Genomic DNA, 15,306 nt, shown 5'->3' with positions numbered 1-15,306 from the left:
TGTGGAGTCGATGTCCACGTGGTATCGTGAGCACGTGGCAACAGCAGCAGCAGCTTGTGTGTGTCAAGGCCACGGGAGGGCTGCTGGTTCTTGCTGGAATTCTCACGACTGATGACGATTGCTTGTGTTGTGAGCATTTTTATTTTACCTTTTTAAATCCTTTATATTAAGTTCACTTGCTTGCGCGCTTACTTACGACCGTGCAAATCTTTCGGTCGTTTTTTAACCCTCTTCCCGTGATCCAATCGAGCTGACATGTTGCACACAGACTCGTTGTGCGAGACAACTTTTTAGGAAAATGTTTTTTTCATATTTAATTTAAAATAGCAATGTGATAAAAATGAAACTTTACTCAAGAAAAACAGAAATGAATAAAATAAAACCGATGCCACGCATATAAAGGATTTATAGTGAAAAACTTTGTTTTTACGGGTTAATTTTTTTCAAATTTTCTTGCTGTGGATTTCACACCTGATGATGATTGCTTGTGTTGCAGTCGAAACGCCGTGAGAATTTTAATCGGATCGCTAATGGCTCTGATGATGACAGTTGCTGTGAGAGTTGTATTTACCTAGCTACAATGCCATTGGTCAGTCTAGTGAATGGGCGGCACAGATGCTAATGCAACAGCAATGCCATTTCGAGGGTGTGGAATTCATCCTGTTATGTACGAAACTTGAGAACCCTAGCTACATACTGCTGCAAGTTTAATAGGGCTGAACATTGAAAATGTCTAAAGTGTACAATTATTGCGATTACCATTTCTCTATAGTCGTGGTTGAAGAGACAATCTAATGTTTTTAAACTATTTTATCTTTTCCTGTAATTTCTAGAAATTCTCTTTTGGCTGGTTAAGTAAAACATGCCTTACAATGGCTGCCCATAACATTTTTTTTTTATGCATTTGTTTTCTGAGCCATTTGTTTTAGTGGCCAGGTACTGGGCCGAATCTCCTGCGAGACCGATTGTGTGCTTCGCCGGGGAGAGATGTAAAAATGTAGGTGCAAAATGAAATAAAAAAATATAAATAAAAGAATAAAAATCACGACGTTTCGGAAGCAACACAAGCTTCCGTCTTCAGGTGAAACTGTCACCGCAAAATATCTGTTTCACCTGAAGACGGAAGCTTGTGTTGCTTCCGAAACGTTGTGATTTTTCTATTTTTCTTGGTTCTTTCGGTCAAGTCGTCACGTAGAAGGGAAGTAATAATAATAAAAATAAAAATAATAAATAATTTTCACGACGTTTCGGCCACAACGCAAGCAGCCGTCCTCAGGTGAAAACCAGGTCTGTCGAGGAGACAGCGTCTGAATGAAACAGCACACGAGCTTGGAGCATATATAAGCTGGGTTGGGAGGGGGGGAAAGGGCGCTTCGACAAAATAATTTGCATATCAAGAGGAATTTAGCATATTCATGGGAAATGCAGGAATGTGATTAGTACTACTTATGCCCGTGCATTATGCAGGATTAGCAGCATCAAAGGGAGGGGATATGGGAAATGCAGGTAAGTGAATAGTACTACTTATGCCCGTGCATTATGCAGGATTTGTGATTTATGCAGGATTTGTGATTTTTATTCTTTTATTTTAATTTCATTTTTTACCTACACGGTGACTGTACCGAGTATGAATCCTTGCAGTCGCGAAAGCTTCAAATCTCCAAGATATCAAAATGGACGAGCAGTGCATGCATCAGGACGGTGAGGAGCTGCAGCAGCAGCAGCAGTCTCCAAACAATCGGAAGGCTCCTTCACTCACCATGCAGAATGCAGCTCAGTCTGTGCAGCAGTATCCTCCTGCCTTGGCAGAGGCAGCAACCCAGACTTGTCAGTCTCCACAGGCTCAGCCAGTTGAGCACACCCCACAAGTGCCTAAGGTGTCCACTTCTGGCAGCAGTCAGCGAGCGAGTGGAGAGGCGGCTTCTGATACGAACTCCCAAGGTGATCACTTTGACTGCCCCTTGTTCACACACACGTGCTGTCTAGCTATTAAGACACATTTGAGGTTTTTGTAAATTATATAATTTCACTAATAGGGGTTTTCCCCTTTTTTCTGGCAACAAAACTGACACCTTTTGCAAGGAATAATGCTTACATTAACCACAATACTTGCAGTCAAATGCAAACAAAAAACAATACTCTGATAATTTATGCATTGTTTTTGAAACTGATTGGTCCACACCAGAGACAGCTTTCTTTAGAGCCTCGTCTCATATGGTTTTCGACCAGATGACGCCAAGTATTGTGGTTAATGTAAGTATGATTCCTTGCAAAAGGTGTCAGTTTTGTTGCCAGAAAAAAGGTGAAAACCCCTATGAGTATATTTTGGTACTGGCAAAGGAGGTCCCATGATGACGCCTTTTGGCGTCATCTGGTCGAACACCATATGAGACTAGGCTCTAAAGAAAGCTGTCTCTGGTGTGGACCAATCAGTTTCAAAGACAATGCATAAATTATCAGAGTATTGTTTTTTGTTTGCATTTGACTGCAAGTATTGTGGTTAATGTAAGTATGATTCCTTGCAAAAGGTATCAGTTTTGTTGCCAGAAAAAAGGTGAAAACCCCTATTAGTATATTTTGGTACTGGCAAAGGAGGTCCCATGATGACATCATTTCAATGTATTATTCTGAAAGAAATTGTCCCTGCGTGTACTCGCCTTACCTGTCCGCTTTTGCCACTTAACCAAATCCTCAGGCTGCGTGAAAGTGGTGCACGACATGCTGATGACTGCAAGCAACTGTGGCAGCAATTGGCCATCCGACCAAGAAGACATATTTCGCCTCCTGGTAAGTTACCTGCTTTCGTTTAAATTCCTCGCAATCACATGTCACAATAAGCATTTCATGTTTGAAAGAATTTGCTCTGCGGTCTGTATGTATGTAGGTGCATGGGAGAGAACATTTTGAAATATTAAAGAAAATCAAGGAAAACCTGGAGCTAATCCGAACGCTGCCCACGGATGCCAATGTGTTGCGCAACCTGCAGCAACAACAGTACGTGAACACGAAATAGACAATCGTTGCTCTTGCGAGAGAAGTTCCCGATTGCTGCTGTAATTAAATGGTAGCAACAGAAGGGAAGTAATAAAATGATAAAAATAATAAAATAATTCTCACGACGTTTCGGCCACAACGCAAGCAGCCGTCCTCAGGTGAAGAACAGGTCTGTCGAGGCGACAGCGTCTGAATGAAACAGCACACGCGCTTGGAGCATGTATATACGCTGGGTTGGAAGGGGGGGGAAGGGCGCCTTGACAAAATAATTTGCACATCAAGAGGGTTAATTTTTTGGGTTTTTTCTCCCTCCCAGATACGTGACGGAATTGCGTGGCAGGCCGTCCAACCTCAGCCGACACGGCAGCGAGTGTTCACAGGAAGTCTTGGCCGGCAGCCAGGGACCCTCCAGTGCGGGCGAAGGTTCCTCATCAGGTGACGCAAGCTCTCCCTGCTCGGCGCAGCACATTTCTCTGTACGGAACGTGGCGGCACGCGGTAGAATTGAAAGACGTGACATAATTTGCCACAAAGTGATACGCACTCTTCTTGGTTCTTTCGGTAAAGTCGCCACGTAGAAGGGAAGTAATAAATAATAAAAATAAACACGATAAAATACAATTCTCACGACGTTTCGGCCACAACGCAAGCAGCCGTCCTCAGGTGAAGAACAGGTCTGTCAGACGCTGTCTTTCCGACACACCTGTTCTCCACCTGAAGACGGCTGCTTGCGTTGTGGCCGAAACGTCGTTAGAATTATTTTATGATTTTTATTATTTTATTACTTCCCTTCTACGTGATGACTTTACCGAAAGAACCAAGAGGATGAATTCAATATTACTCGTATATGTGTTGAGGTGTAAATGGTTTTATTGCGAATGCTCATCCACTGGTTGCAGGCGTTGCACAGGATGTTGTGACGGGTGAAGCGAGTGGATCCAATGGTCCCCCACGGCCACCGGACGGAGACAACCCACGGGCCCGGCTTGGAACCCTGCCGGACAGCGGCAAGCCTGGCAACGCTCTTTACAAGTAAGTGCCCTTTAGGTGCATCATCGTCGCCACCTTTGAACATCGTCGTCATTTTTTGATTTAAAGCTTTCGTGACTGCAGGGATTCATCTTCTTGGTTTTTTCGGTAAAGTCACCACGTAGAAGGGAAGTAATAGAATAATAAAAATAAAACATAATAAAATAATATAATAATATATAAAATAATATAATAATGTTGCTTTCCTTCTACGTGACTTTACCGAAAGAAGCAAGAAGATCGTCATCATTCACGCTCTAAAAAATTACAAAATGAAAGGGATTCTTTGCTGAAATAACCTTTCTACTCTGAGACATCTCTTTTAGCGGTGGCAAAATATAGTAGTAGGTGTTTACACTTTCAAACTGGTACAACAACTGACTCCTTTACACAAGGCATCATACACTGAGACCTCCTTTAGCAGCGACAAAATATAGTGGTAGGTGTTTACCCTTTCAACTGGTACAAAACTGACCCCTTTATACAAGGCATCATCAAACACGGAGACCTCCTTTAGCAGCGACAAAATATAGTGGTAGGTGTTTACCCTTTAAACTGGTACAAAACTGACACCTTTATACAAGGCATCATGTTTGCAATGACCACAACGCAAGTAGTCAAAAATGCCAACAAAAGAAGCAACTCTGATAATGATAATATGCACTGTACTACTAAACCTTTTCTACTGTTGCGTCTGCACGCTCCATTCTTTTTCATGATGTATCACTGCTTTATTTAAATGGCTTATCCTTGACGTATTCTACACTGCAACATCTTCCCTAGTCACTGGGTAGGTGGGTCGGTATCGGCCTCGGATATTCTGATGAGCACTCTACACTGCATTAGATATTTTTAGTTGACTTGCAGTGTTTATAACACTCCTTTATTATATACGAGTCTGGGTTCTTCAAGTGTTAGTTTGATCGGTGTATACTCGACTACAATACTTAAGTCGGTGGGTGAATTAAAACAAAGCAAAGTTCATCTTCTTGGTTCTTTCGGTAAAGTCACGTATAAGGGAAGTAATAAAATAATAAAAATAAAACATAATAATATAATAATATAATATACATGATAAAATATTCTCACGACGTTTCAGCCACAACGCAAGCAGCCGTAACGTCGTGAGAATTATTTTATTATGTTTTATTTTTATTATTTTATTATGTTTATTTTATTACTTCCCTTCTACGAGACTTTACCGATAGAACCAAGAAGATGAATCCCTGCAGTCACGAAAGCTTTAAATCGAAAAGCAAAGTTCGTAATGCAGTTTGGGCTGATTTTTGCACTTGGATTTCCAATAAAAAAAGTCATTATTTTCCATAGGGATATACAGTACAAGCAATGTAAGTGTTGCTTCACATGTTATTTCTAATCGCAATGTTTACGGAGTAAAAATGTGCAAGTTAATGTAATTCGCCGTACAAAGTACTTTTCGTGCTTCTTGTATTTGGTATTAACATTTTGGAGCCTTGTGTGTGTGTTGTTTTTTGTGTCTCAAGCTTCCTGAAACAAATAGACTGCTTGGAGTTTTTGGAGAATTTCACTTCACGTGGATTGTCGAGTGTCCAACAGCTGATGAACGTCACTCTGCAGGCAAGTTCCTACGGACGCTTTCACGCAAACTACGCGTGTTTTTTAACGAATACAGGATTGGGATTTATTTCTAAGTTTTTCTGCAACATAAAAAAATGCACAAAGAAGCTTGGAGAAGATGGAAGGTTGGAATTAAACTTGTAAAGAGTTAATGCGTGTGTAGGTGAGGGTGAGTGGTGAGGGTGAGTGGTGAGGGTGAGTGGTGAGCGTGAGTGGTGAGGGAGAGGGGTGAGTGGTGAGGGAGAGGGGTGAGCGTGAGTGCTGAGTGGTGAGGGTGAGTGGTGAGGGTGAGTGGTGAGTAGTGAGGATTGTAGTGCCACAAGAGGGGGCTCTGGGACCCTAGGCAGAGAAGCCCTTGGCGGCAGGCGCTAGGATCCCAGGCACCCCAGACAGCTAAGCCCCTTGGTGCCACCAGGGGGGGCTGTGTGTGCTCTGTGGGATACCTGGGGGCGCACACAACCCCACCCCTCGTTGGGCACGAGGCATAAAAGGGCAGCTCCCTGGCCGATCAGGGCCAGTCGCAGGTCAAGACCCGCCAGCCAGCTTAGGACCCTGTACCCCCTCGTCCCGCTTGTCCTTGTAAGGGCCGGGACGCTGTGAGGGCCAGTGGTGGGACTCTGGGACTCCCGGCTCTACGTCCTTGTGAGGGCGAGTTCCGAGGAAGCCAGAGTCCAGACCCGCACCTTGGCTGGGTCGGACCTTGGCTGGGTCGGGTCAGGTAGCCTCCCCTAGGGGGATTGTAGCCGGAGGACCCCAGAGCATAGCCAGAGTAGTGTACCTAGGCAGTGTACCTAGGCTGTGTACCTAGGCTGTGTACCTAGGCTGTCTACCTAGGCTGTGTATCTAGGCTGTGTACCTAGGCTGTGTCGCTAGGCTGTGTACCTAGACTGTCTACCTAGGCTGTGTACCTAGGCTGTGTACCTAGGCTGTAACAGAGTATCAGGACTGTTGGAGTGTTGTATTGTAATAAAGAAGTTACCTCTACAAGTGTCTCCGGAACCCATTACACGTGGATACCGAAACATGCAAATAAGAAACATTGACAACTGCAAAAAAGTAGATGGGCTTCGGCAAGGGAACATCACTGGACTGCATTGGAGTGGCATCCAAAGTAGAGCACACATCACCAAGAGGATGACCACCACAGAGATTCGAGTTGTGAGATTAGTTCGTGTGTAGTTGATAGATGGATCGTCACATAGCTCGAGTGAGGAGGCTGAGGAGTCCTGATCCAGTAGTGGGTACAAATAAAACACATTCCTCCTGCGGAGGGAGCGGGTAGGAACGTTGGGTTGCTCGGTCAATGGCCAACTGTGAGGGCCGGGCACAAGCCGTCGTGAGTAGGTTAAACGTTGAGTTTTATAAGGGCACCACGGGGTGACCAGCCCCTCCCCACCCAGCCCCACCCCACCCTCCCCACCCAGCCCCTCCCCACCCTCCCCTCCCCACCCAGCCCCTCCCCACCCTCCCCTCCCCACCCAGCCCACCCCTCCCATTTTTGGATGCACGATGGACAGACACAATCATCCCCTGTGGGCTGGTGGAACCAGGTGGTTCCTACCGGTAATACCGACTGATTTTGTACATTAATTGCTCTGAGGAATACACGTCGTCAGAAATTTGAAGAATGTTGTATCGTACACTATGGGAACCTCATTTGCCAGTAAAAATATCATAATTGTTTTTTTACCCTTCTATCTGGCAACAAAATTGACACCTTTTTACAAGGAGTCATGTTTGTATAGACCACAATACTTGTCTCGGGTGTGGACCAATCAACTTCAGGGACAGTGCATACATTATCAGAGTTATGTCTTTTGTTTGTATTATGACTGCAAGGTATTGCGGTCTATGCAAACATGACTCCTTGTAAAAAGGTGTCAGTTTTGTTGCCAGATAGAAGGGTAAAAAGCCAATTATCAATGTTGTATCGCTGAACACAAGTTGGTGTGTGTGTGTGTGCATATTTTTGTATTTCGCTGGATTTTAGGACTTGGATGAACTGGGAGTCCCAGAAGCCAAAAAGCGACTGCTATTGAGTGGAATCGAAGAGCATGGCGTGTCCACCACGATCTCCAGCGAGACGACGCTGCAGCGCTCGTCCAGTGAAGAGACAGTCCACCTCAGCTCCGAGGACGACGACGATGACGGCATCGACACCAAGGACGGCATCCGTGCCAAAGTGTTCCCAGCGCTGCGGCCCTCTGGCAGTCATCTGTCCTCTGTCGGCAATCGGTATCGCAAAAGCAGCATTGCCAAATACAATTTGCGAGCGCACGCTCGCCAAGCCGTTGACTTTCCTCGTTCTCGCAGCTGGGGAGGCAGTAGCAGCCTGGAGGTGCCCAGGAGCAAGATGCCAAGATTGTCTTCATGCTCTGACATCGAAGAAGAAGAGGGGCTGGAGTGAGAGAGGAGGGGGGTGAGCGATAGATGGATGATGGTGGGAGGTTGTGTGGGCCATGGGTTGCACTTTGTATGAAAAGCCCTTGGGGTAAATAAGCTGGTGTCTTTTGATTGAAAGCTTTCGTGACTGCAGGGATTCATCTTCTTGGTTCTTTCAGTAAAGTCACGGTCGACAGACCTGTTCTCCACCTGAGGACGGCTGCTTGCGTTGTGGCCGAAACGTCGTGAGAATTATTTTATGATGTTTTATTTATTATTTTATTACTTCCCTTCTACGTGACTTTACCGAAAGAACCAAGAAGATAAGCTGGTGTCGTTTCACTCACAGTTTCGATAACTTCCTTTGAGCTTCTTGGTTCTTTCGGTAAAGTCACGTAGAATGGAAATAATAAAATAGTAATAACACATTTTTTTTATAAATTAATTCTCACGACGTTTCGGCCACAACGCAAGCAGCCGTCCTCAGGTGAAGAACAGGTCTGTCGAGAAGACAGTCTGTTTTTATTTATTATTATTTTATTACTTCCCTTCTACGTGACTTTACCGAAAGAACCAAGAAGATGAATCCCTGCAGTCACGAAAGCTTTAAATCGAAATTCATTTGAGCTTGCTTGCATAGTTTTTTTTTTTACAGAATGCAGTCAATAAAATATAAAGCAGCATCTTGGCTTTACTACCCAAGGCAGGAACTTGTCTCTTCCAAGAAAGAAGTGAATGACTTGTCAGTTTTGTTCCTTCTTAATTTTGGAGCTTTCGTGACTGCAGGAATTATTCTTTGGTTTTTTCGGTAAAGTCACGTCTAAAGATAAAACGTGCCGTTTAGGTCATCTGGAGTTGAAATATACAACACGTTTTGTTTCCGTGCAGAGGAGATAGCCATGTTCAGAGAAATGTGCTTTTTTGTTGTGTTGCATTTGCTCGACTGTTGAAAGATCGTTTCAAATTTGCATCTTTTGGAAGGATGAACACGAAGTGGGAAGGTTTTTGCAAAATCAGATGTTCTCATACTCCAGAAGATTGTTGTACGGGGCCTGTCTGCTCTCACCTACTTGATAACAACCCCAAAAATGCCTAAATAAAAGTTGATTTGTGACATGTTCCATTCTGCAAAGTTTTATAGACTTTGCTGCTGGTAGCAGATGTAGAGAAAACAACACCTGTCTACACTTAGTGTTCATGGAACTGTCTTAAGCGTATATATGCAGTGGGTTTTTTTAAAATCCATATATTAAGTTCACTTGCTTGCTTGCTTAGGACCGTGCAAATGTTTCGGTCGTTTTTTAACCCACTTCCCGTCATCCAATCGAGCTGACATTTTGCACACAGACTCGTTGTGCGTGACAATTTATGTTCGTGAAACATTTTTTCCCAAATTTTACACTTTTTAGGGAATTTTTTTTATAAATATTTAATTACCAATTGCTTAATGGTGGCAGGCAATCATCTGACCCATAGGTGGCAGCCATCTCAAGCCAGAGGACAAGAGGACTCTAGTCGCCACGCATATAAAGGATTTAGAGTGAAAAACTTTGTTTTTACGGGTTAATTTTTTGTTACAGGTAGGAACAACAGTTCCCCACCACCACCAGGGATTATTTGTCTGTCGTGCATAGCCCCTCCCACCGTGTAGCACGCTCGCGGATTGGTTGAAGTGCGTCACGTGACCGCGAGCTTTCTGCCCAACCAAGTTCCTAGCTGGCCACTGTGAAGGAACGTGATTGTGCTGTGGATTCAGAAACCCGAGTTTGAGGGTGACGTCCGAACTGCTGATTGTTTGGGTGCTGACCACTGGTGAAGTACCCGTCTGGTCACTGTCTGCATCTTGGAGTGGATTGAACAAGGGCTGTTGATATTATTGAGCTTTGATTAAAAGCCAAAAACCTTTAAAGTACAATTTGAGGAATTGTTTTTCTGGATAAACCACTCGGAAAAAATATATCCAATGTTTGAGTTTGCATACGGAGCCCAAAACCACGTGTACGTTTTGCAATGTGCTTTATATTTTGTAGCAATCACTGCCTTTCATGTAAACTGGTACCAGGTGCATACAGCGCATGGGAACGTTCAATTCGAATGTGCAATTCCCTGGAATAGCTACAGTAGTGATTTGTTTACACAAGTTTTGACAAAAAAAAACTCTCTTTGAACCGTTAACACGATCTTTTCTGACGGTGTGTTTTTTAATCCAACGTGGCGCGATAGAAATATTTTATTTGCCTTCGTACACGGGTTGATATTGACGGAGCACAGGCGAGTATCACTTTGACGCTGTGGTGGATTGAGAGCAGATATTTGCGTCGGGGGTAGCTGAGCGAATCGCCGCGTGGTAATGATGCCTCCATATGTGTCAACCGGGATGTTCTGTTCTGGATCGCAAACAACAAAGCACCTAACACTCACACACACACAGACCTACACACACCTAACACCACACACACCTAACACTCACACACACTACACACTCACACACACCTAACACTCACACACACCTAACACTCACACACACCTAACACTCACACCACACACACCTAACACTCACCACACCTAACACTCACACACACACTAACACTCACACTAACACTCACACACACCTAACACTCACACACACCTAACACTCACTCACACCTAACACTCACACACACTAACACTCACACACACCTAACACTCACTAACACACCACCTAACACTCACACACACCTAACACTCACACACACCTAACACCACACACACACACCTAACACTCACACACACCTAACACTCACACACACCTAACACTCACACACACCTAACACTCACACACACCTAACACTCACACACCTAACACTCACTCACACCTAACACTCACACACACCTAACACTCACACACCTAACACTCACACACCTAACACACCTAACACTCACACCACCTAACACTCACACCTAACACTCACTCACACCTAACACTCACACACACCTAACACTCACACACACCTAACACACACACACACCTAACACTCACACCTAACACTCACTCACACCTAACACTCACACACACCTAACACTCACACACACCTAACACTCACACACACCTAACACTCACACACACCTAACACTCACACACACCTAACACTCACACACACCTAACACTCACACACACCTAACACTCACACACTAACACTCACACACACTAACACACACCAACCTAACACTCACACACACCTAACACACACACACACCTAACACTCACACACACCTAACACTCACACACACCTAACACACACCTAACACTCACACACCTAACACACACACACCTAACACTCACACACACTAACACACACACCTAACACACACACACCTAACACTCACACAGGTGACTGATGGATGAGCGGGAGCGGCGCTTTGTAAACTCGCCTTCATCGTCTCCCTCGCCGACTCGCCGAGTGTTTGTGTTGTTTGTTGTTGGAAACGTCCCGACGTCAGATTGAAGCTTGGACGGGCGAGCCAAGGGAAGTTCCAGCAGCGGAAGAAACTCGTCACGTTGCAGACACCGAGTGACGCGTACCACGTGACAGAGACGCCAACTCCCACGTGCCCTTGAATGCCCCTTCTCGGTTTAAGCGGCGCCCGTTCTGCACGCACAAAAGTGTGATTTTGATGATGAACGAAGGTGCAACGAATAAATAGAACCCGGACGACGCCCTGGCAAATCGGAGTTCTGTCTGCTGCCAATTCTCGTCGGCATCTCTCGCGCAACGCGGATCGCACTGCGCGCGTTCCTCGTCCGTGCCGGCCACGCGGTTGATATCGGCAATAACGACGGAACGAGACACGGAGCGAGATAAAATAGCCGCCTCCTATAATTTACGCTTCAACTAAAAAACAAGTATAACCCGTAAAAACAAAGTTTTTCACTATAAATCCTTTATATGCGTGGCGGCTAGAGTCCTCTCGTCCTCTGGCTTGAGATGGCTGCCACCTATGGGTCAGATGATTGCATTGCACCATTAAGCAATTGGTAATTAAATATATTTTGTCCTAAAAAGTGTGTGTCAGTGTGTGTCAGGCTGTCAGTGTGTGTGTCAGTGTGGCGAGGAGTGGTGGTGCAGCGGTTAGCGCGCTGCACTACGAACCCGGATCCCCGAGTTATATTCCCGCTCACGGCCAAAACCAGCGACGATTACCTGAACCGGCACTGCGCCTCCCCCGGGTCGACTCAGCCTCAAATGAGTACCTGGTGCGGTGTGTAAACATCGCCACTGGGGAGATAAAGGCGGCCGGGCGTGGTGCTGGCCTCCCACCCCCTCCTCCACCGTTCGGCCTTATAGGTGCTCGCTAACAGCACTTGCCCCAACAGCCTGTGCAGGCTACACGGGTGATCTTTGTCTTGTGTCTTTGGCGCGCGCCCTCGTTGCCTGCGTCCCAGAGACACTGCCTCCTCCTCCACGATCGGCGTCGTATTGCGCCTTTTGGCGTCATCTGGTCCAACCCATGTGAGACTAGGCTCTATGGAAAGCTGTCTCGGGTGTGGACCAATCAACTTCAAGGACAGTGCACATTATCAGAGTTATGTTCTTTTGTTTGTATTATGACTGCAGATATTGTGGTCTATGCAAAAATGACTCCTCGTAAAAAGGTGTCAGTTTTGTTGCCAGATAGAAGGGAAAAAACAATTATCATATTTTTACTGGCAAATGAGGTTCCCATGGAATAAAATAATTGTTTCCCTTCTACGTGAGTTTACCGAAAGAACCAAGAATATAAATCCCTGCAGTCACGAAAGCTTTAAATCGAAATGTAGCTTGACGTAATGTGTTCCTGTCTATTGCGTTTAATAAACACAACGCACACACGCGTAGGAGACACCCGTGTCACTGTCATGCTATTGAAGGGACGTTTAATCTCTTAAACGTGAACACGAAAATCACCGACAGCAATAAACAATAAACAACCAATAACACTGGTCAACAAAATATAGATAAACACATTGGCGATAGGGCAACACTCGGGCGGATAACGCATTGATGACACTGGTCAACACAAAAAAAAAATGCTGGCCTGGACTTTTGCAGCTGTTTTAGACATCTCATTTCGATGCTATCGGCATACCCCATTTTCATTGATTTTACCCGAAATTAACTCTGTCACTTATGATTGCAAGTTGCGAGTCAGTGACTGCTTTAGTGTCAAATACGGTGCTGTATTTTTAGGATAGTGTTATGACCAGTGTATAATCAACGGGCCGCTGACGACGTCCCCTCCTCTCTACAGTTCGGGAACCCGCCGTGGGAACGGGGAACTTGCGGCTCTCACGGCCACCAACCTCCCGTCGTCGTCGCGAGGCAGTCGCCAAACGAGACTCATGCTGAGGGGGGCCCCCCGGGGGGCCGAGCCCCCCCTCTGGCCGTCCCCGCTCTCCCGCGCTCTCCGCTCCCGAAGGGACTCGCCAGTCCCACGTCACCACGCCCCTCGTGACCCGCCGCAGCCTCTCCGTGACCCGGCTCCACCACCCCGAGCCCTCCCTCCCCCCCCCTCCCTTCCCCCCCCTCCCCCCGCGCCCCCGAACCTCCCACTGCAATCCCCCCCTGTGTGCGCGCAGCCCCTCTCCTCCTAGGTTCCTGGCGTTCTCCCTCGGCGTGTGCGTCTGGCGTCGAAACGCCCGCCTCTCCCACCGCTCTCGCGAGTCCCACGAGTGACGCCCCGTGTCCACCGCTCTCGCTCTCCCGGCGCCCTCCGCCCCTCTCCCCCTCGCCGCCCCCCCCCCCCCAGCTCGCGCTCCGGGGCGCTCTCCGCCGCCGCTCTGCGGGGGGGCTCCCGCGGACGGCCTGGAGCGGCCCCCGAGGCCCGCGGACGGCCGTGCGAGCCGGTCCTCCGCCCTCCTGCCGCCTCCGCTGACGCCGCCGCGGCCGCCGCCGCCACCGCCGCCGGCTCGCTCCATGGCAGATCGCTGCGGCTTCTTGTCGTCGTTGCTGTTGCTGTTGAGGGTTGTGATGCAGCGAGAACAGCTCCCTGTATCATCACCACCACCACCAACCACCACCCACCACAACATCACCACCACCACCACCATCACCAACATCACCACCACCACCAACCATCACCATCATCACCACCATCATCACCATCACCACCATCACCAACCATCTCCACCATCACCACCATCACCACCACACAACCATCACCACCATCACCACATCACCACCATCACAACCATCACCACCATCACCACCACCATCACAACCATCACCAACCATCACCACATCCAACCCACCACCATCACCACACCACCAACCATCACCACCACCATCACCACCATCACCACCATCACCACCACCACCACCAACCATCACCAACCATCACCACCATCACCACCATCAACCATCACCACCATCACCAACCATCACCACCATCACCACCACCATCACCACTACCACCACCAACCATCACCACCATCACCACCATCACCACCACCACCATCACCAACCATCACCAACCATCACCACCATCACCACCACCATCACCACTACCATCACAACCATCACCAACCATCACCACCATCACCACATCACCCCACCATCACCACCACCATCACAACCATCACCACCATCACCACCACCATCACCACCACACCATCCCACCATCACCACCATCACTACCATCACCAACCATCACCTACACGGGGACCTTTGTCTGTGTATAGCTACTAACAGCACTTGCCCTACAGCCTGCTAGAGGCTACACGGGGCACCTTTGTCTGTGTATAGGTGCTACTAACAGCACTTGCCCCTACAGCCTGCTAGAGGCTACACGGGGCACCTGTTGTGTCTAAAGTCTCACTCTCGCAGTCACGGGGGGGGGGGGGTAGCAGCCCACCCCAGCCGGCCAAGGTGCGACCTCGGCCGGCTGAGCAATCTAGCCGAGACCGGTGGCACTCCCAGGGACTAGGCCTTACCGCAGGGCTCACCGGCGCAACGCTGCGTCGACGTCTTGGGAGGGGGTCTTGAGTCTTTTCTCCGTCGTTGTGAGCTCACACACTCAACAATGTCCTCGTGTGGAGTGCAGCAGCAGCAGGAGGAGGTCCGACGTCGCGTGCCGATACCTCGGGCAGGAGGCTGCAGGCAGCTGCGATCTCGTGAGATTGGCAGGGCGCGTTTATAATACGTAGTGCGGATAGGCGACCACGTGACGCGAGTGCGACTCGGATTCCGTAGAACTGATAAGACTGCGCGCTGCGCCGTAGACTCAACACTGCGGCTCAGCCGACGTTTCAGGTCCCCTGGGGGGCGTGCGAGTCACGTGGTGGGGT

General features: G+C 47.6%; 1 protein-coding gene across 1 annotated transcript in view; it reads left to right on the top strand.

Moving 5' to 3' along the window:
* The window catches only part of LOC133340007 (uncharacterized), an 8,215-nt gene extending 187 nt beyond the window's left edge, over positions 1 to 8,028 (top strand). Inside the window, exons 2-8 of the mRNA XM_061548101.1 lie at positions 1,642 to 1,941; positions 2,696 to 2,787; positions 2,885 to 2,994; positions 3,311 to 3,429; positions 3,893 to 4,025; positions 5,528 to 5,621; positions 7,612 to 8,028. Coding sequence (XP_061404085.1) covers positions 1,674 to 1,941; positions 2,696 to 2,787; positions 2,885 to 2,994; positions 3,311 to 3,429; positions 3,893 to 4,025; positions 5,528 to 5,621; positions 7,612 to 8,028 — 1,233 coding nt within the window. The 5' untranslated portion in view covers positions 1,642 to 1,673. The remainder of the gene's footprint in view (positions 1 to 1,641; positions 1,942 to 2,695; positions 2,788 to 2,884; positions 2,995 to 3,310; positions 3,430 to 3,892; positions 4,026 to 5,527; positions 5,622 to 7,611) is intronic.
* The last annotated feature ends 7,278 nt before the right edge of the window (positions 8,029 to 15,306 follow it).

This window comes from Lethenteron reissneri, unplaced genomic scaffold (assembly GCF_015708825.2).
Source record: "Lethenteron reissneri isolate LAM-NWPU_2019-01 unplaced genomic scaffold, ASM1570882v1 scaffold_635, whole genome shotgun sequence".
NCBI lineage: Eukaryota > Metazoa > Chordata > Hyperoartia > Petromyzontiformes > Petromyzontidae > Lethenteron > Lethenteron reissneri.
The sequence above is the reverse complement of the archived record's forward strand: the minus strand, read 5'-3'. Positions and strand labels throughout refer to the sequence as shown.